Source organism: Anser cygnoides, chromosome 3 (genome assembly GCF_040182565.1).
Source record: "Anser cygnoides isolate HZ-2024a breed goose chromosome 3, Taihu_goose_T2T_genome, whole genome shotgun sequence".
NCBI lineage: Eukaryota > Metazoa > Chordata > Aves > Anseriformes > Anatidae > Anser > Anser cygnoides.
Window position 1 is genome coordinate 16,625,155 of NC_089875.1, and position 23,432 is coordinate 16,648,586.

A 23,432-nucleotide genomic window follows, 5' to 3' on the forward strand; every position below is an offset into this window, starting at 1 on the left:
AAGGGTTTACAAGTCCCTAACCATTAAAAGGTAATAGATGTATTTGACTGTATGAATGTGAGCAACTCAGTTGGATTTGATATTCGTATACACTGAGGCTCCTTTACATGAATAAGACACTATAGGAGGTTGTTAATGTGAGAGCAAATTAGAATTGCATATGCTTTTAGGTCTCTTTAGAGAACCATGTGAAATAAGGATTATTAAGCAGTCCAGCTCCTACAAAGTAGAAAAAAAAAAATGAGTTGGAACAAAAAATGAAGAAGGATTAACATATTTAAAATAACAGTAAACGATCTGTTTCTACACAGGCCTATTCTCTCTAACCAAGATTTTTTCCGATGACATTAATTATTTTCGGTAAGTCCCTCTCTTGTCTTCCACGTGTAGTTAGAAACCCCTTCCTTTGCTACCTTTGAAAACCCCAATAAAATGTAGAATAATAGAAATTTCTTAAAGAGAATTATTCACTGCATCTATATCACTGTATTAATAAAGAACAATATTTACTTAAGTTTTATTCAAAACTGTCCTTTCTCTTGTCAAAGAAAGTTAATATAGAAGGAACAGAATAATTCAGGTAGTTGACACAAGTGAGTACACATGAATCTCTTTCTGCTGTGTTTGCATACTTCCCCTACTCTTGTGTAAATACAGAGGATTAATCAGAGAGAGAAGGCAACGTGGTATCAGTAGAACCTTGCTGTCTTTGTCTCTGCTGTCTTGCTGTCTCTGTTTGTCTCAGTTGTGACTGATTGGTTCAGTGCTTGGTCAATCTTTGATTCATATCAGAGATAGTTCTCAGTCAGCATTTCTCTGTCTCTTTCTCTTCTTGGTCAATAGTGCAAAGGATGATTTCCATAATCATTTTATTGACCATACTTCAGTTGGTGTGAGTACATTTTACCACATATAAAATTATATTTGCTACAAAAGTGCTTGTTGAACTGCTTACAAAAATAGATTACAAGAAAAAGTAAATGAGATGAAAAAGGAAAGTATAATTTGGTGGTCAGTTCATATTAGAAGGAACTGAATACGAATATTAAAGAGTCATCTAGACAATAAGGTAATAGATAATCTTCTGAGAATCCAAATTAAAAAACGTAGGCAGATGTAGATAAAGAAAAACTTGACATATACACATGCACATTTACTGCTTATACCTTTCACCCAAACTATTTTTAATGAAGGAACAAAATGCAGTATTGAATATCCATGCTGAAATTTTCCTTCTGGCGACAGTAATCCCATTTCTTAAAGGCTTGTTCATGACTGTAAAATGTATAACTAAATCCACGTTGACTGTGCCCATTTATGACAACCTGATTCATTTATTTTACATATATAATACATTTATACAGTTAAATAGACAGTAGAAGTGTTTTAAAATAGTAGCTCTATATTTTGAAAATTGCTTATACTTGGTAATTTTCTTGCTTGATAATGACTTTTGGTGAGTTTTGCCCAGCCAGTTTCTTTCTCTCTCTCTCTGTGAGGTTCACATGTAAACTGATTTAAAGATTGCATAATGACTGTTTGGCATATCCTACAGGCAAAGGTCCAGAAACCCTTTTTGCTGGCTATAACCTCAATGATAATGAGTGGCACACAGTGCGTGTGGTTCGTCGAGGAAAAAGTTTAAAGTTAATGGTGGATGACCAGCAGGCCATGACAGGTAGTATGACATTGTGACTTCCTGTTACTTGAGGGGGGGGTTGTGGAGGGAACACACAAAACAAAAAATGACAGAAGTAAAATGCCTATATCTGAAAGCAACAGACACTTTCTTTACTTGGGTAAGATCCACAATGTGCATCTTGAAATAGTACTACTACAAGTGCATTTATTACACTTGACATTAATATTACTGTAACACTGCTATTGAAATTAAGAAAACCTTCATGCTGACTTAAATGAATATTTTTATACAGTAATTGGAGAGAAGTCATTTGATACATCACTAATGAAAAGGCAAGTAAAATGCTTTTGCTGATGTACTAAGTTTAAACTAGGACTAAACTCTAAGCCGTTGATGTAAGAGGGAATTTCAAAAACATTTGAAGGATATTTTGTCACATTTTCAAGTCTTGCATCATGTTTTTCTTGAACACTAGAACGGTAGTTTTGGTGTGAGAATAAAAATGGTATGAATGCTAGCAGATGTTACAAATACATTCCTATGATGTCTCAAAAAGGATAATAGAGAATATTTTTTTTCTGCTAAATATTTCTTACATGTGTATTGTTAATAGGAACAGGCCTAGTTCTAGTCTTGATTTCTTGCACAGCACATTGAGCCTAATTTTGTTTTAGCTATTTAGTATTTTCCTTTGTTTTTATGTTTAAATAGCTTCTATCTTTTGTTTTAGGCTTTGTTAAGATGGTAACAATTTTAATGTTTTTTTAAAAGGAAAGCACGTCCTGTAGTCCTTTTTCACTCCAACTGAACACTCAATACCATGTCACTGGTAGAAGAATAATTACGAAGGTATTCCTGGAGCTGCAAAAATATTTCTAGGATCATATATTACCAATAGATCTTCCAAATGTGAAGCAAAGATTTAGTCTGTGTATGTGATGATACTTTGGGTCATTGTCCCAAGAAAGCTGATGGCCTAAATCTGTTATTTTCTTGTCATGAAAATATATATATAGTACGTGAGGAATTAGATCAAAAATATCATCTTCCTGCTGCCTCAGCTCGTGACTGAAATATTAAAGTTACTTTTGGGACTCTTTCTAGTTAGAGGAAGCTCTTTAGAACTGAAGAAAATACAGTCTTTAAAACCAAATTTGTATTTCCTCTGCTCCTTATGGCAGAGTTTACATTAAAACACAGTACAGGTTACAAAGTCATCAAGAAGGATTGGTTTTGCCTTTGGGATGAGTCCAAACTGCTTAATAGAGCCGTAGAAATCTAAGATATATATGAAGGAATAAAATGAAAATGAGCGTTTTCTGTCATGTATAATGTAGCCAATGAAGTAATAAGCAAGGAATGCAGGACTCCACTATTTTTCAGTCCTTCTAAATTGTGGATAACTCTATTTACAATCAGATGTCATGATTGCAGCAAAGAAATGTTAAAGCCAGTGAGTTTTTTCACTTCAGTTGCCTCTTAATCCAGGGAAGGTATTGTCTGTCCATCCAGCTTCTTGTACAACACTTGTATCCACTCCAGATGTCAGTACATGTATCAGAAATTGTGCTGTTAACTCAAAATAATTCTCAGATCTTCAAGCTGGAAGTTGCCTACATATGCATAATCCACAGATTTTGATTTTTCTTCACCCAAAGGGAGAAAGTTGTCCCAGTACTTTGGAGGGAAAAAATCTTCCAAAACTCCCTTCTGGAAGCTGTGTGGCCATTCTGTAGCCTCCTCCATCTGTGAGGAGGAAACTGGTGTGAGAGAAAGAGCTATAGGAAACTTGAAACTCTGATAACAAGGGAAATCTGTTGTTAATCCCAGTAATATTACATTTTCTTTATGGAGCATTTCTGTTGCCGTATAGAAACAGCTGTTTTTTTAGAACATAACAAAATTTTCGCCAACTTAAATTTTTACTCCCATCTTTGGTAGACAGTCAAATGTATACAATGCAATTGTATAAAAAAAAAAAAGAATGGAGTTGCTCCTCATAATTTCAGTTTCCCCTGCATTACGAAAAAAAAAAAAAAGGAAAAGAGAAAAAAAGAAAAAACACCACAGGTCAAGAAAGCTTAAGCTGGAAGGGAAGCCATTAAGTAGTTCAGCCTGAGTTTCCATTTTTACATGTTATAAAATATCACCTATTCATCCACTTATTGAACACTCTTACTTACCTTTGATAAATGCATAATTTATGCATGGGTAAACAATCTTTCAGAATCATAACCAGCTTTCATCGGAAGTCATGCAGATAGTTTTGAAAATTTTGCTCAGAGTAGAAGAGTTTAAATACTTGCAGTGCATTTTTTTATTTCCTAGAAATCCGTAGAGAATAAAAGACGAATGAAAGAGATTGCTACAGTTGTATGTTAGAAAGGATACCTAGCTTATGATTATGACAAGACATTCACTAGGCCTTTTGTATGATGTTCCATAACATTACAACAGGTAATGCATTTTGTGCACCAACCTGGCAAGTTTAAACAACAACAGCAACACAGCCATACAAAAAACAACCCAGCTTGTGAGAACAAAGTGGAGTTTCTTTCTTCGTTGTTGTAGCTGCAAATACTGTGGAGCATTATGTGAAGTCTCAAGTCCCGTTAGCAACTTTGTACAACTAAAATGTTAGGAGGAGATTTGGGATGTGAGCCCAGATTTCTAGAACATTTTTTATTACTGTGCTGGAGAAAGAAATACATTTAAGCTGGTGAATGTACAGAGGATACAGAGCTACAGGCCAAAGCTTAGTGGATTTTTGCCATGGCATTTACGCAATGCCTTCTGAAGTGATATAAGACTGGAATATATAATGTTCCTTCTCTAAAAGACGAACTTCAGCTCTCTCTGGCTGTGATCTAATATACAACCCTTGGTCTTGTGAAAAGTTGTGGATCTGGCATTTTTCAAGACATCTCCCTGGCTGGTCATTGCAAGGAAGAACCCACCTTCACTAATATATGAAGGAACAAACATATTTAGAACTGATGTTTGGAAACAAGGCCACCAACAAGTCTGTCCTTGGGGATTAAGAAGCTTCTTGCACTGCTCAGCCTGTATGACTACTGACTGCAGATGCTGATGGTGTTTAGTGGTATCAGTGAAGTCATATTTTACAAGGAATGCATCCTGCTTGAAAAAAAAATTATAAATTATTAGCTTTTTTTTTGGGGGGGGGTGGGTGTGAAAGGTATTAAGGTATTATTCACTGTAACTTTAGTGATATATGTATTCCTATCTCAGTGCTGTGACTGAACCAGTTTGTGACTCCATGTCACTGGGCAAAACCCAAATATATTCATCTTGCCCTAATACTTGTCCTGTTCGTGCACATATACACAGACACTTGCTTATAAAAGCTATGAAAGTCTGAGCCTGCTGCAGGCATATCCAGCCCAAGTCAGAGCTCACTCTCTTCTCTTGAAGTAGTACATTCAGGAAAGAACAGAGGGAACTTAGTCTTCAACACTTTGCACTGCAACTGAAAGAATATTATAAAGCAGCTTTATGCCAGTATTTGTTCCAGCTTGCTGTTAACCCTCTTTGTACTACATGAGAGCCACAGAACTCCTAAGGAACAGGTAAAGCTAGCCCATAGTTTATAAAAGGTAGATTAAGTTGTAAAATTGATTTATAATGAAAGGAATTTTGTCATCAGACCTGTACAATGTGATGATGAATTTTCTTTGTACTGTCCCGACTCTTTAAAATGAGCCTGGAGAAATAAATCTATGTTCTGTTAGAAAAGGGAGCTCTCCGGTGGACAAAATTTTGGTCTGCTGGATAAGTTATTTAATAACTAGCTTAAATACTGAACTGTATACAGTGTGCCCTGGCAGCATTGATGCTTTCCTTCAGGCTAGCTATACAGTCAGCAAATTTTAGACTTTGGCTATGCACAACAAGGAAGGACCCAAGTGTCATTGTCAGGCTTGCTTGTGTTCTCCTCTCTGATGTAATCGAATCCCTTGCTATTTTCAGGATTACAAAAGACACTGGCATATACCTTACTGCAGGCTTTCAGCTTTGTTCATCTCTTGGGTTGTGACTGCCTTCACCCATGTTTGTCCCCATGATAAAAAGCTTTCAAGGAAGGTTCTATCTACCCTTGCAGGACAGGGATTTTCAGGACTGTTTAAACAAGAATCCTTCCTTCTTCCTGCCAAATCATGCCCTTTTAAGCAAAACACATGCAGAAACACCCCTCTGACTCCTACACTGTTTTGTGAAAATCTAGCATTGTAGTTTTAGCTCTTAGATTCATCCTTGTATGCTTAATGTTGTGTTAATTAATTGTTCTTGCTTATAGTAAAATCAAATATCTGATTAATTGTAGCCAATGTGTGGAGTTTTATTGGCAGTTGTATATACTGTGGTACTGGTCTTCAGTTTAGAAAGCTTGCTTTTGGCCTTATCCAAACAGAAAAAACTTGGTGAAGAGATTCCGAGATGTTTAACAGTAGTTTGAATGAATTTAGAAAAATCTTCTTCAGAGTCAAGGATTGGCCTGAACATTCTGAAAAGTGTGAATTTTTTGCAGACGCTTAATAATGTGATGTGTTTTTTGACTTCCCATTTCAAATGCTAACATGTATTTTCTTGTTACTGTTTGAAGGTCAAATGGCTGGTGATCACACACGGCTGGAATTCCACAACATAGAAACAGGAATAATAACTGAACGGCGCTACCTGTCTTCTGTGCCTTCTAATTTCATTGGGCATCTGCAGAGCCTTACATTTAATGGCATGGCATACATTGATTTATGTAAAAATGGAGACATCGATTATTGTGAGCTAAATGCAAGATTTGGGTTCAGAAACATCATAGCAGACCCCGTAACCTTTAAAACAAAAGCAAGTTATGTTGCATTGGCCACGCTACAAGCATATACCTCTATGCACCTTTTTTTCCAGTTCAAAACAACCTCTCTGGATGGATTGATACTTTATAACAGCGGTGATGGAAATGATTTCATTGTGGTTGAATTAGTAAAAGGGTATGTATGGATGACTTTAATGATAAAAAGAGTCTAGACAAAGTATATAGTCAGGAGAAAGACATGGGAAAGTTTAGGATACAAATCTTTATCTGACTGGGTATATCTGATGGATGAATGTTTCCTCATGTTAAACTTCATATGAGTTTTTCTTTCAGATAAAGATAGATGCATGAAAAATATGAAATTAAATAATACGTATAACTTCTATAATATTTACCCCAAAGAAGCATTAGATGATAGCCTTCCTCTTGTTCTCTATGTATGTATGTACGTATGTGTTGGTACAAGGAATTCTCATCATTTTCCAGAAACTTGGGAGTTCATCTCAATTCATGTAAATGAACAGTGATTTCTCTGAATTGAGGTTGCTTGCCCATTTGACATTCAGTGTTATCTTCCTGTTTTATCAGGAAGATAACTTCCTGTTTTTCCTGTTCTACTGAGAAGTACAAGGAAATAGAAATATAAGACATATTAATTAATTAGTGCCCCCTTGATATGTAAAGAAAAGGAAACTTCCATTTTTTTCCTCTTTTCCCAGCTATTTACACTATGTGTTTGACTTGGGAAATGGTGCAAATCTCATCAAAGGAAGTTCTAATAAACCTCTGAATGACAACCAGTGGCATAATGTGATGATATCAAGGGATACCAACAATCTCCACACTGTAAAGATTGACACAAAAATCACAACACAGAGCACAGCAGGAGCCAGAAATTTAGATCTGAAAAGTAAGTACAGTAATTCCTGTATAAACTACAGTGAGGATCATTACAGAATAATAACCTGAACAAGTCATGCATGTATTGTAATACCAGATAAAATATTAAATTTGAAAATAATTTGTATTTTCACACAAGATGAAATTTTGTTAGCCTGACAATGCCAATTCAGTAGTAGTTCTGCACAGGTAGGTTCAACTTTAAATGTAGAAAATCTAATAACACAGAGTGGACAAATACCATACCAAAAGATGACTGAGGGAATGAAGGAGCTCTTAAAAACCTTGACTTTATGTGAACATAAGTTACGTAAGTGGCATGCAGAAACCGCAGCTCAAGCTGTACAATATAACTAAAAAGGCTTTGAAGAATTGATGACTTCTGTGTAAGAGGTTTTGGGAATATTTTGTCCTGGTTCCCATTGTTAATTATTCCACACAAAACTTACCTTTCATTGGGAAACTAAATGTGATGCAGTATTTTTATATAATAAAATATGTGATAGGTAAAGCAATCTTACGTGGCAGTCCTCTAAAGAAATTGTCAGTTATAAATACAAGTTGCTCCATGTATTAAACTATATACTATATACATATACTCACTTAAATATCTATTGTAATTTCAATTGCAGGATGTGATAAACTGTTTTGTAGATTTAAAACTACATTTTATAGGTCCAGATAGATTCTTAAGTTCCATTTTGATAAACCAAACTCATATATGTATTTTAAAACAAGTAATAGTAGTTAATTGTCAGGATGGGCTTCTGAAGAGCTCATTTCCATCAGAGGAAAACATTATTTTGAAATGATGTATAAGTATACTTTTTAAATACTGCCTACTTAATCAAACATAAGAAAAAACATTCTGGTCACATGAAAAAAAAATATATTTTAACATGCTTTATAAAAGTTCTTGTTAGGAAAACCAAAATTTTCTAACAGTCGAAGAAAATTTAATATTTCAAAAGCTGGAATGTTCAAAGTAGACATTAATATTCCATCAAGAGCTTGTTCCTTGCTGAATTTTCTTTTATCTACCTCTGAGTCACAGATAATGAGCTAACCTTAGTAATTATTCTGGATTTTTTGATATTTTACATGTTTGCTTCACTTGAAATTGCTATTAAGATTGTTAGGAAAACTGTATCTTGATATGTCATAGTCTTCAGTAAGAGCCTTTTTATCAGAAATGCTTGGTTATAAATTAAAGCTTTTTGGATGGCTCATGCTCCATTCTCAAAATTGTACTTGAAAATTGTGCCACGTTCTTTCTCATTTTTGCCTTCCTGTAAACATAGTCGATGTTTCTTGAGGCAGTGTGATACTTCAGAGAGATTTTTGATACTGTAGAGAAAGTGTACGCCTTATTTCTTCCCCATTTTTTGCAACGTTAAGTACTGTTTCTGTTTATACATATGCACTGTATTTTTTTCAGTATATTAATTAGACATAAGTGGAAAAAATAATCCTGATTAGAACTGATAAGTAAGGTACCACAGCCATTTTATTCTATATCTTTTTCAAACTGAAGTTATGTGTTGGTATGTTGCTTTGCTTTGCTTAAAAGTTTGTACAATGTGCTTAATAAAGACACTAGAGGGCACTGTTATTTCATGAAATGTGCTGCTTTGTGCCTTGCCTTCAAAGAGCCAGCTCACCAGCTAGGATAACCTACAAAATCTGACATTCCTTTGTTTTCTTCACTTTGAAAATTCTACTTTTGCTTTACCCTTTTGAAGTAAAACTGTATTCATAGCTGGTGCATTTTCTAACCTTGAATTCCAGTTGAAAAAAAAACAACAAAAAAAAAAAAAAAAAAAAAAACAAACTGAAGAGCATGAAAAAACGCAGTGAGAATTGAAGTGAGGAAGGTGAATTGTATTAGATGCTGATTTTCTGTAATTCACCACCCAGGAAATACGGCTAGTAAAAGAATAACAAACCTGACATTTTCAAACAGTGATATATAGTAAGCATCTTCCTCAAACTGGGCTAGCATACATAGGTCCTCAACCTCTGTCTTTTAATAGTGGTATGTTTCATTTTACTTTTTTAATGTATTCTATTATATTTTGTGCAGTCAGCTTCTTTAAATATGTCACAGCATTTATCATGAGAACTTTGGTTGTTTTTCTGGAGGGAGTTCAAACATGCATTTTAGCCAGCAGGCTAGAAAGGAGAAAAAAATACCTTTCATTATTGTTTCTTCTTCTTCTGCATTCAGTTGAAATGCTTTCCTGTAGCTTTTTCTTTTTTTCTATTTTATGTCATTTTTTCTTATGGTGACATATCTCTGTTATGCTGTAAACACTTACTCCATACACTTGACTTTACCAACAAGAGCAGACATTGTTAATTGATTGTCCTGTATTATTTTAGCACTAGCAACAAATAAAAATTAAAATTTTACTTCCTGCTAGTGATATCAATCATTCTGTTTAACTAAAGTTAGTATTAGGTGAAAAAAATATATATATATAAATGTGTACAGGCAATACAGAATATCTGCATCCTTTCTCAGTAATTGGAAAGTTACCAGATTTCAAATGCTGAAATCCAAGATAATCCTGGAAAGAATAATCACATAAATGCCGTATATATATATATATACATATATATATATACATATATACAGTGAATTCAGTGGAAAGACAGATTGTGTTGTAGAGCTTGCACAGGATGCCAGTTGTCTGGGAAAGCAGACAGTTGTCTTAAAAGCATGTGAGAAAATTTCCACTATACATTTCTTTCTGGGTGTGCGATTTGGCTATTTAACATACAAAGTCAATTATTACAGAGATGCGTTTCCTTCATAACATCTGACACAATTTCAGTGGACTGATCTTGAGTACTTGTGGAAACACATGCACTACATTCTCCAGCTTAATTACTGCAGTTATTTGATAGATAAATGATAAATTAGAGACAAATAAATAAAAGAGTGAAAATAGTTCTGTGTTTGGATTCCAAGAACCGTGTTGTTTTTCTGAGCAGAGAAAATTAGCAAAATGTACTCAGGTGCAGTTCCAGCAGATAACCCATGAAGACAAATGAGATTTAACAGGAAAGGCAATGCAGTTCAAGCTTGCCAACGTGCACTTACACAGCAAATTTGCTTTTATGTATTTCATGAACAGTTTACCTGTTCTGCTTTCAGTATAGCTTAACTGGTTAGTTTGGCTATTATTCAAGGTCTTCACAGAACAAAATAGTTGGGTGAAGGAAATTCTCCTCACTGTACTTTGATGTTGTGCTGTTACAGTCTAAATAGCCTGAAAGGGGCAAAAAAAGGCAAGTGAAGGTGGAATTTGACTCATGTTCTTGTTCCTCACTATTGCCAAATGAAAGTCATCTCCTTCATTCAGGCTATGTAGGTATTACAACATTTGGAATGTCTCTTCTGTCTCCACACTTTCTTCCTGTGGTGTGGGAGACTGAAGTTTTGTCAATATATATTTATTTTTTTTTGGAAGACACACAAGCTGCTTTCAAGGAGCAGGAGGAACATCCTCAAGCATAACTTTGTATACCCTTACCTACTAGGGTTTAATCTTCATTTTGCTTCTCTCCTATACATATGGGCACCATTTTGAGATAGTAACTTTTCACCCACTTCATTTAAATTGCAAACATACAAAAACAAACAAGCAAGCAAGCAAGCAAACAAACACAACAACTACAGAAATCTACCCTTAATGACTATCCCAGAGAAAATTCAGATATTTAAACATTTCATTTGTTTATAAGTTGGGATGAAAAGGTAAAATATTCCACACTTTTCTAGGAAATTTGTAGTTTCAGTACATCTGTATCCCATCCTATTCCAAACTTTTTAGCTATACTGTATCATCCAGGATGAACTGCAGTCATCTGAAGTCAGATTTTGGGCTATCTGTATTTTCTTTCAAAACAAAAATTACCATCACAGAAAATTCCTTCCCAACTCTACAGTTTTGGTTTGATTTTTACTGCCTGTACAGCATTTCATACATTTTTAAGACCTGCTTTTCTGAACTGGCATCCATACTTCCAACTTTTCACACTTTGTTATTCTCTTTCACATGGCTTTCCCAAATGTAATTTTTTCTAGCATCCATTTTAAACAATGTTATTTCTGTGCTACTGTATCACTGTATCCTCCCCCCCCCATGCTATTCATATTACAACCTAAGTTAGAATCAACTTTATATTTAAAAATCCTTATATTTAAAAATCCTGTCTAGATCTATTGTTTTCTGTTTTACTTTACTTCTGTAGCCCTTCACTGACCTCCACCTTCCTCTATGCCTTTCTGAGATATGGCTGGTATTGCTATACAAATTTGCCTTTTCGTTTGACCTTTTGTCCAGTAATGTAAAAACAGCGTGTTCTGAAGCCTCTCAAAGGAAAGTAATCACATTAATTTCTGGTATAAACACAGTGGTTTCATAAACACACTGAATTATATTTCCACATATGTAAAGACTCACTCAGCAGTTAATTCATCCTTAAAAACTTTTTATGTAATTTACTAAATTATCAATAGATCTATTAGGCTGGCTTATGCATTGATGATTGATAATAGTGATTTAATTCATTTGATGTTTCATTTGCCTGTCAAAGTAGGTTATTCAAGCCATGCAAAACTGAGCTAAATTAGTCTTGATCATAAAGCAGGTTTCTTATTCCAGTGACGGAATTTGAAATAATTTCAATTTTAGGTAATATTTGTCCCTATTGTTCTATATTGAGCCCATTCTTACTGTTGCTGCATTTTATGTTACTTTGTGTATTACAAGGCGTCTCTCAATGGCAATGGTTCTTCATATTTTTATTAACTAAGAAACAAAGCTTTATGAAAAAGCACAGAAAAGTATTTCATATATAAGCCCAAATTTTGTTAAATGAACAAATGAACTAAATGAACTAATACTAGTGCTTAAATTTCTCAAATAAGCATGCATGAGTTAATTGTAATGACCTTGCCAGTGGGCTGTGATCTCCTCATGTAGAAAAACATTCTGTTTCAAATACAAAATACCAAATACTGTCACCAGTAAATAGATCTTCCAAATGTGACTTGTTGGAATAGACAACAGTGAACACAGCTGCTGTCTTCCTGATAGTTTGAAAAAGCAGCCTCTGTACAGAGGGAAAAATATGGAGCTTAAAACTGAGAGCTGTTCTTTTAGACTTCCTGTGTTGCAAATATATACAGGCAGATTAACAATAGGTAATTGGACAACTTGGTCTAATGCAAATTCCTTTGTCTGCCTTTCTTTGGAACTTGTCATATCTTGCTTCAAAACAGCTATGCTCTCTACCAGGCTATGTAAATAATCTTGACAATTCTAAACTTTCAGAAATTGTATCCAAATTTCCAAGATTATAAAATTGGAAGAAATGAAAAATCTACTGCAGTAATTCTGGATTAAATAAATAATTATTAATAATAATAATAATAATACTCTAGTGTTTATGATGAGTTCTGTGAGGTCAAAAGCGTTGCAGTAGTCTCTCAGGTTACCCCATGGTGAGAGAAACTTTTTGCTTTCTGCCACTTCTTCCTGTTTCTTACAAACATATATATATAGATTTGTCTATGTTCCTACAGCTGTTCAGCATGAATGTAATTACCATTGGTGGTTGTGGAGTTTCTTTCAAGCCATTCTGGAATATGAAGTAAAAGTTATGCTAAGGCTAATATAGGAAACACATAATCATAAAACGTGCTTAAAAATCTAGATATTTATCTTAAATACATCCCACTGACAAAGTGGGAAGACACCTTTGTTATCTGCAAGTTGTAATCGGATCATGGTCTCAACTCAGATAAAATGATAATTTTGTCTGTCCCCCAGCTGCATTCACAGGTACTATACTGGGTCTCTCTGGGGCACATTTGTTGAATCCTAGTAAACTCCCTGCCCTAAACTTGTATTCAGAATGTGCTACCATAGGTATGGTATGGTCCCCATAAATTTGGGAATTCTGACCATTGTTGGAAAAAAAAAAAACAACACAAAACTGCCTCATGCAATATCCTCAGAGTCTGGAAGTAATTGTCTGGATCAAGAGGATGGTAATATAATATAAAATATTTACCTCTGCAAACCTACCTTCAAAATGAGACCATATTTAACCTCTGTTGGCTTCCTTGTAGCTTTATGTGGAGAATCTTGCCTGAAGTAATAGCTAAGGGAAGAGTTTTGTAGATGCTGCTGATCCCTGAGGTCCAGGCTACCTGTTGGAAGGAAGAATCCTCCACTATTTTGAAAACAAACTCTGCCTAACAGCATGTGTTGGCTGTTGAAATAGAGAGTGAATAAATGATTTCAGAAAGATAATTGTAGGAAGGGAAATCCCAATACACTATGGCATGGAAATTCCCCCTCATTAAATTTATCTATTTTTCAGATGCATTCAATATACAAAAATGGTCAGAACAGGAAAGAAATGAAGGACATTTGATGTGCTTGAATGCCTCACCTTTCTACCACAGCCATCCCCTTCATATATGATGTAATTGATATAGCATCAGTTCTGTGGGAGATGGATTACCACGCACATTTATATGGCAATTAGATTTAATTATTTACTGTTTCACATGCATCACCAACTTTCCTCACAGTCCATTGGACAAGCAGACTGTTTCGGTTTTAAATCTGTTTAATCTTTTTTTCAGTCCCAGTGCCTTCCATCTAGTCTTTTGAAAAAGAAAATTAAAAAAAAAAAAAAAAGAGTGTGAGGGGGTAGAGATTGGGACAAAGCGAAATAAAGTGACTGGGAATCAGAATTGTTACTGTTGAGAAAATGCAAAATGTTTTTATGTAACTGTTTTATGTTTGATATTACATGTAATTTGAGAAAGGGGGTGATGCTTTCTAGGGGAATGGTGGGTTTTAACGTGGAGAAGTTTGGGGAAATGTTCAGACATAATCATGTACCTTTTGTGTATCTGCTTTTGTCTATCAAAAACTCAGCTGCTAAGGACATTGTTGCATTGTTGTTGCCCTCACCCTCCACCTCTTTTCTATCATACAGTTTTACTTACCTTTTATTTTTTTTTTTTTTTTAAATCTGGTATGTTTGCATAAGAATTGGGCTAAATTAAATAGAACCAAAAAGCGTAATAGGAGTGAAAACTGAGCACTAGGAGCTAAAGTGCAGAAGTGCACGTCAGGCAGAGCCTGACATATGTAAAATAGTGTGCAACATAGCAAGAGCATGAGAAGAACTTTCTAGACAGATGCATAATCATACCAATTGTGGAAAATCTTAGATGCAGATATATGAACTGCATGATGCGATTGGGAGACTTGGAGAAGGGTAAAGCAGCAGGTTTATCTCCACTGTGGACTGCTGTAGAAATTAGTAACAAGAGAAAATTTTCTTGCTGCACCTACCGACTCCGCAAGCTCTTTCTTAGTCATCTGTCTAAGTCTTCACTGTCGTTTCTTCTGTGTGGACTGGGGGCCAGTACTACAATGGGTAAAAAGAATAAGCAATAGCAGCCAAGGAAGGAAGTATTTTCAAAGTTCAATTCTCTAGACAGATAACTACAGTATGTCCTATATGCCAATAGGGATGACTGAAAACAAACAAATAAACAAACAAACAGTGTTAGCATTTCAATGCTTGTGATTTCTCTTTTTTTTTTTTTTTTTTTTTTTAATACCTTTACAAAGGTATTCAGAAAAGATGCTGAAGGCAATGTAGAATTGGGCTGAAAAGATCAGATTCTCTTTTCCTTCCTGAAGGAGAAACTTCCTAATCCATAAATTATTTCCTTACCTTTGCCTTGCTTGGTTATCAGTACAGGGACTGTGGAAGACAGAAGGAGCCACCTGTCACTTCATACAACTGCCTCTTGCCCAAAGCGTTTGAAAGGACAGATAACTCAGGAAAACCTGGGCTAGTAAACTAGCCACCCTTTCCCTTCTTTTATGAAAGAGAATCTAGAAGTGATAGAATTCATTATTCCAGTAGGAAAAATATTTGAAAAGTCTACTTTTCTTCAAAAACAAAACAAAAAAAACATAAAAACAAAATGAACAAAAAACACGTCAAAAGAAAAGGAATTCGGCCACAAATCAATACTGAAACTACTGAATGGACTCAATGAGTGAATAGGTAGACATAAAGCACTAAGCTTACATGTTCATGTCTTCCTTCAAATGCCGTGCAAGTGGTAGACAAAATTCAGTAATGCTTGGTTCTAGCACCAAACAGTCCTGTGAATGTGCAGCAAGTGCTCTCTACTGTAAAGGGAGATGTGAAAAGCCATATGCTGGAGCGTATGTTCTGCAGAAGCTGTGTGGATGTATCATCTAAGTCTATGTCAACTGTCCTTCAGTTTATAACTTGGGTTATGATCACAGCAGGCTTTTTTATTTATTCATAAAAGAACAGTTATAGTTCATCAACTTGTTTTAATTTTTAAAACTTTTTTTTTTAATATGGAACAAAAAGTGAACATTTAGTGATCAAAAATGAAAATGATGAGAGACTCTAAAATCACCACTCATCTGCTGTTTAGAATATGCATTTATTCTGTGCAAGGCCTGAGGTTCAAATCTTTGTCCTCATTCACACCAGGACGGTTGAACCTGGCTTTCCAGCTCTGGCATTCATAGTGCTCCAAGCCTTTAGACAGTGTGTGATAGTCCATTATAGTCCTTTTTTTTTTTTTTTTTCCTAGTCAGATAATCTGTTCTGAACATAAAAATCCTTTCTAATTTTATTAGACCTTTTTCAATAGTGGTAAGTTTAATGGAACTCTTTTTTTTGAGTGTTTTTCATAGTGGTGTTGCTTGTAGGTAAGGATAGAGAAGTTAACCCACTCTGACTGTCGAAGCAATTCCCTCTCCTTTCTGCTTCTATGCCCAATTCCCTTTTCAAAGTGTTGAAACTCCACATCTGAAAACCAAGCCACCATCCTGCTCTGCCTATTGCACAAAGTAAGTGGTAGGTGTTTTCGTATGTCAGAGGGGGGAAAAGGCCATTAAAGACAAATAGGCTCATATATTTCATTGACTCTCAAAGGCATCTGGGATCTAGGTACCTATCTGGCATTTGCATTTGAGACAACATCAGTTGATTCATAATTGGGGTGTTACCTCTTTATTGTGTTTAAATCGGTGTGTATTCAGGTTGTGTGAGAGTGATTTACTTGCATCTTTCAGCTGACTCAAAAATACCATAAGCTGGGTCTTCTGGTATTGACACCCACCCGGTAATTAATTGTGCAACTAAAGAAGGCACTACAAAGCAATTTTAATTGATCTTGTAACACTAAATCATCTGCTTTGTGCAGAACTTGAAGAAAGCAAGCACTTTTTTTCTTTTGAGATTATGCTTTCCCTTTAGTATTTCTCAGTCTGCAATCTTCAATCCTCTTTGCCTGCCTCAGGGAAGAAGCTGTTACACGGTTGATCATTTTGAAATAGCATATTTAGAGAAAAGCTTGCCTGACACTTCAGCCTTAACACAGCCAGATACTCCTTTGTATTTTTGTATGTCATATAAAGGAATGTCAGAGATGCATGTTGTGCTTTCAGAACCCAAGATGTTATGCCAGGACTATCACTTTCTAGTACAGTGCAGAAGCACTCTTGTTCCTAGAAATAATAGTGTTTTTGTACAATATAACATTAGAAACAAGACAGAAAAAAACTTTTATAATGAAAGAAAAGAAATGAAGAGAATGGCTGGAAGTACAGTTGAATACAACTGTACAAGAAGGGAGAGAAAGTCCACTTTTGGAGAGTGTTGGATTTATAAGTGCCATGTGGCTAATAATTCCCTTTCTACTATTGCTGCAAGGAAGTGGTAGTCCTTAAATTAAACAAATTGGTTTTGCCCATCAGGACATATCCTGTAAGAATTCTTGGGTTGGGACACAACTCAGAAAAGGAGAAAAGTTTATGGAGTGACCTGTCAGCAATGTCAGTACTGCCAGATAATGTTACTTCTGTTACTTATTCAGAAGATAAGTATCTAGAACAACATCTTCAATTTTTATTTTACATTTCTTTATTTTAGCATTAGCAAAGATCTTATTCTTAAGAAATGTAGATACGTGTGATAAAAAAAAAACAACAGTTATTACAGAAGAATTTGGCAGCATTTCTTTCACCAACAGTTGTGTGTGACTCATGGTGTTCTCTACTTTTTTTTTTTTTTCATAACTGTGATTCCAATAATGACTACATTGACAACCTGGGTTCATTTATTAACTAGCAAATTGCTTCTGTGTTAATTTCACATATTCCTCAATGCAAAAATCATCTCTAAATCAGAAAAGAGAGGTGTAAATAGGATAGCTCCTGTAGGTATCAGTGAGGTTCAGCATCACCTGTAAAAACAGATAGATTAGATAGACAGATAGATAGATAGATAGATAGATAAGGCCCACTGAACTCTTCTCAGTCAGAGCTTACGATGTAACAGACCAGCACTATTATTATCATGGTTTGTATATGCAGCTCTGAGGGTTTTGCCTTCCAGGTGATTCCTCTGGCACACAATATACAAACCAGTGAGAAACACTGTAGCATAGGGTTTATTTTTGTCCTTAGAAAAAATGAAGAGAGGAAATGATCTTCCTTATCTAAATGAAAGGGGATAGCTCTAGGTAATAACTCCTAGTATAAATAAGAAGAGTTGTGGGATTAAAGAGTATCTATCTGCTCTCAAATAAAGTTTGAAGATACTCCAGCAAATTTGAAGCTTCTCCAGAGGTCAGAAGGAATTTCTGGTGCATTCCACTCCCTCACACTTTTCTTCACTATCTTTGTTTATGTCAGTTAATGTATTTTATATAAATTGGCTATTTTCCAGCCATGAAAAATGAAAGTCAGGAAAGCTGTGGGGGAAAAAAAAAAAAAAAAAAAAAAAAAAAAAAAGAGGCCTTTTTCAGGAATACAATTAAAAATCAAAATAAAGTTCTGAAGAAAATATGCACAAAAGTTAATACTTAAATTTTAGTTCCAAAAACTATGGTTAGCACTGTAATAATAAATATTCAAGTATATTCCTCTCTGTATGCACTGGTCATCTATTGAAAAAGAAAAGAAAAGAAATAGAATTGCATTTTCTGTTTTGCTCAACTCATGAAATGGTCACCTATTTTCAGTAATAGTAGCATTGGAATAGTATTGGTTTTAGGCTGCAGATAGCTTTAGTAGTGTGGAGTAATGATCTCACACTACTGGTTTAATGAACTGTGGTATCTTGCTTTATAGATTAATTTACATGCAATTCATGAAGGTGCATAGATACACAACTAGAGATTAATCCTGAAAGCTTTCAAAGTATGACATCTCCAGAAGTAAAGCTTTACTACACAAGAAATTAACAAGAGGGGAAAACCTGAGAATTTGTATCATACTGTGTTGATTCCTCTGAACTCTTTTAGTGAAAGCAGGGATGAACTTTATCTTTTCTATTATCTTATTCTTCTGTTAATGCATGTTTAATAGACAAACATTTTCACTTATGTTTTTTTGCCATTCTGTCTCACCTGAATTTCTAACGTGTTGAGTTTTGTAGGAAGTGAATTCTTCAATGTGAAGATCACAAATTCTTAGTGTTAAATTATTTACTGAAATAAAAGTATCTACACAAAATATTTATTTTGTGATGGCTGATAGGAAAAATTGCCAAGCAAAATATATATATATATATTTTTAAAACAACTGTTGAGTTATATTTCCAGAGCCTACCCCTTAATAAAGTTTTAAGAAAGTTTTTTTTATACTATCAGTAGCAAACTCAAACCACACTTAATATTAAATCTAGGAAAGTTTCAGCCTGTAGCCATAAGAGATACTTGTATATACTGTTAGAGGTTGAAATCAAATAGTCAATATGGCTGCTTCCCATATACTACATATTAGCGTACTACATTAGCTAGCATGAAGGCAGAATTCAGGTTATTTTTGAACATCAATAAAGTTAAAGTATTGCCCAGAAAAGGTCTGGTTTTGTGGAAACTTTATCTTCAATACTACATAATGATCAGTTCTAAGTATCAGGAGTCTTAAGGAACTGTAAGAAGTCTGAAGTTGTGGCAGTCTGTTGAAGTTCCCGTTGACTGGAAGAGGGGAAACATAACCCCCATTTCTCAAAAGGGAAAAAAGGAAGACCTGGGGAACTACAGGCCAGTCAGTCTCACATCTGTGCCTGGCAAGGTCACAGAGCAGGTACTCCTGTAAACTGCGCCAAGGCACATGGAAAACAGGAAGGTACTGGTAACAGCCAACATGGTTTTGCTAAGGGCAGCTCATGCCTGACAAATCTGGTGGCCTTCTATGATGCGGTTACAGTATTGGTGGAGAAGGGAAGAGCAACTGATGGCATTTACCTGGGTTTGTGCAAAACATTTGACACCATCCTACATGGTATCTTTGTCTCTAAATTGGAGATACATGGATATGATGGATGGAAAGAGCTGTGGTCAGCAGCTCAGTGTCCAAGTGGAGACCAGTGACAAGTGGCATTCCTCAGGAGTCAGTATTGGGACCGCAGCTGTTTAACATCTTTGTCAGCAACATGGACAGTGGGATTGAGTGCACCCTCAGCATGTTTGCGGATGACACCAAGCTGTGTGGTGTCACAGAGCTTGCAGTAGTCGAGGCCGGCCGCCTCGGAGCCGGCACAGCCACACCCGCTGGCTCTCACAAGAGAGGCTGACGGGAGCGGGCACTGCCAGGGCAACGGCGGCTGCGTCCCCATCCTCTGCCTAGAAAAAACCCCCAGGTGGGCGGTGTGGCCAGGCACGGGGAGGGGCGCCCAGCACGTTACAACTGCCTGCAGCGTGCTGCGGTGGTGGCTGTGGGAGCTTGTGTGGTGGGGAACAGGGTTCTGTTCCTCCTCCCTTTCGAGTCCACCCTATCTGCTGGCAGTCTGTGTGACTGCAGTTTTTGCCGTGGTCTCCCCCAGGCAGAGAACTTGCCTAAAAAGACAGTGGCAACCCAAAGGGAGGGGCTGTCCAGAGCCGTGGCTGTGCAGGTCTCTGGCTGCAGGGAGTGCCAAAGCCTGCTGCTGCCAGGGCACGGGGCAGGTATTGCACCTGTGTGAGGTGCGAGCATGTGGGTGTGAGGTGCGAGCATGTGGAAGGTCTGCTCAGCAGGGTGGCAGGCTGAAAGAGGATGTTGAGAGACTGAGGGCCGTCAGGGACTGTGAACGGGAGATCGACTGGTGGTGTAGCTCCCTGGTGTGCCAGAGGGAAAGGCACCAGGAAGATACCCCACAGTTGGTGGTGGACCCCCTGCCCTGTCCCTGTTGGGTGGGGGGGCAACCTGAGGGATGGGGAAGGTTGGGAGAGGGTCCCTGCTCAGCATCGTGTGCAAACCCCCCTTCTGCTTCCCTCACGTCCCCAGGTCCCCCTAAGCAACAGGTTTGTAACGTTGGACATTGAAGGGGAGGTCAGTGGGGAGACACGGGAAGGTTCCCCAAAGAGGTTACCAAGGATGAGGCAGTTGACTCCACATGTTCAGACTGCCTCTGCCAGGAAAGAAAGAAACGTGGTTGTGGTAGGCAATTCCCTTCTCAGAGGAACGGAGGGCCCCATTTGCAGACCATACCCCAGCTGTAGGAGAGTGTGCTGCCTATCTGGGGCCTGGGTCAGGGACATAACTAGAAAACTCCCGGAGCTGGTTCACCCCACTGCTTGCTACCCATAACTCATAGTTCAGGCGGGCAGTGATGAAGTCTATCAGAGAAGCCTGCAAACTGTGAAGAGAGATTTCAGGGGTTTAGGGTGAATAGTTCAAGGAGCAGGAGCACAAGTCGTGTTTTGTTCTGTTCCTTCTGGGAAGGTGAAGGACACAGAGCAGGCTAGGAAAACACAGGTAATGAATAATTGGCTGAGAGGCTGGTGTCGAGACAGGAACTTTGGGTTTTTGACCACAGGGCAGTTTACTTGACCCCTGGCCTTTTGTTGGTGGATGGAACTCACCTGTCTCAAAGGGGAAACAAATCCTAGTGCAGGAGCTAGCAGGACTCGTCAAGAGAGCTTTAAACTAGCTCTGATGGGGGAAGGGGGTGAAACAGGGCTCATCAGAGAAGTGCCCGGGGGAACAATGCTGAAGCTGGGGGTGAGGCAGGTGTCTCATCTGAAGTGCTTCTACACCCATGCATGCAGCATGGGCAACAAACAGGAGGAGCTGGAAGCGATTGTGCGACAGGCTAACTACGAACTAGTTGCAATAACTGAAACATGGTGGGATCACTCCCAAGACTGGAGTACTGTGATGGACAGCTACAAGCTCTTCAGAAGGGATAGGCAAGGAAGGAAGGGTGGTGATGTGGCTCTTTAATATAAAGGATGTTTTGGTGTTGAAGAGCTTGTGGTTGGGAACTATAAAGTTGAGTGTGTATGGATAAGGATCAGGGGGAAGGCCAATAGGGGTGACATCTTGGTGGGGGTCTGTTATGGACCGCCTAATCAAGACGAAGAGATGGATGAGGCATTCTATGAGCAGCTTGCAAAAGTTACGCGATCACCAGCACTCATTCTCATGGGGGATTTCAATTTCCCTGATATATGCTGGAAGTATAATACTGTGCAGAGAAAGCAGTCCAGGAGGTTTCTAGAGCGTGTGTAAAATAGTTTCCTGACACAGCTGGTTCAAGAACCTACCAGGGGAGGGTGCCCCGCTAGGCCTGCTCTTCACTAACAGAGAAGGACTGAAGGGAGATGTGAAAGCTGGGGACTGTCTTGGGCAGAGTGACCATGAAATTGCGGAGTTTTCTGTCCTTGGTGATGTCAGAAGGATAACTAGCAAAACTGCTGTCTTGAACTTCCGGAGGGCGGACTTTGACCTGTTCAGGGTCCCTTGGGAGTCACTCCTGAAGGGCAAAGGGGTCCAGGAAGCCTCGATGCTCCTCAAGAAGGGAATTTTAAAGGCACAGGAGCAGGCTGTTCCTGAATCCCATAAAGCGAGCCGGAGGGGAAGAAGACCGGCATGGATGAACCGGGAACTTTTATTGAGACTCGGGGAGAAAAAGAAAGTATACATCCACTGGAAGAAGGGACAGGCTACTTGGGGCGACTACAAGGAAGTTGCTAAGGTATGCAGAGAGGAAGTTAGGAAGGCAAAAGCCCATCTTGAACTCAGATTGGCCACTGCAGTAAAAGAGAACAAGAAATTATTTTACAAATATATTAACAGCAAGAGAAGAATCAAGGAAAATTTCCATCCTTTACTTGATGCAGCAGGAAATGTGAATGCCTTTTCCCTCAGACAACTAATGACAAGACTTGAGGAAATGGCCACAAGTTGCGCCTGGGGAGATTTAGATTAGATAGCAGGAAAAATTTTTCTCTCAAAGAGTGGTCAGGCACTGGAACAGCCTGCCCAGGGTGGTGGTGGAGTCACCGTCCCTCGCAGTGTTCGAGAAATGCCTGGACAAGGTGCTATGAGATATGATTTAGTAGCTTAGTGGGTAGTATTGGTGATAGGAGGACGGTTGGACTAGATGATCTTGTAGGTCCTTTCCAACCTTGTGTTTTTATGATTCTGTGAAGTTCAAAAAGGACAAGTGCAAGGTTCCTGCACCTGGATCAGTGCAATCCCAAACACAAATACAGGGTGTGTGGAGAATGGATTGAGAGCAGCCCTAAGGAGGAGGACCTGGGGATGTTAGTTGATGAGAAGACAATATGAGCCTGCTAAGTGTGTTGCAGCCCAAAAAGCCAATCATATTCTAGGCTGCATCAAAAAAAGCATGACCAGCAGGTCGAGGAAGGTGATTCTCCCCCTCTATTCTGGTCTCATGGGACACCACCTAGAGTGCTGTGTTCAGCTCTGGGGCCCCCAGCACAAGAAGGACATAGATGTGTTAGAACAAGTCCAGAGGAGGGCCACAAGGATGATCGGAGGCCTCGAGAACCTCTCCTTTGAAGACAGGATGAGAAAGTGGGGGTGGTTGTGTCTGGAGAAGAGGCCTTATACCCTTATATTGACCTCCCAGTATCTAAAGAGGTCCTACAAGAAGGCTGGAGAGGGACCCTTTATCAAAGCATGTATTATTAGGACATGGGGCAATGGCTTTAAACCAAAAGAAGGT

General features: G+C 37.6%; 1 protein-coding gene across 28 annotated transcripts in view; it reads left to right on the forward strand.

The window, feature by feature from the left end:
• Positions 1-23,432, forward strand: part of NRXN1 (neurexin 1) — a 736,316-nt gene that overhangs the window by 347,914 nt on the left and 364,970 nt on the right. For all 28 annotated transcript variants that reach the window (XM_066993543.1, XM_048078446.2, XM_048078445.2 and 25 more), the window contains 3 exons: positions 1,556-1,678; positions 6,267-6,648; positions 7,193-7,383. In XM_066993543.1, the coding sequence (XP_066849644.1) occupies positions 1,556-1,678; positions 6,267-6,648; positions 7,193-7,383 (696 nt within the window). The remainder of the gene's footprint in view (positions 1-1,555; positions 1,679-6,266; positions 6,649-7,192; positions 7,384-23,432) is intronic.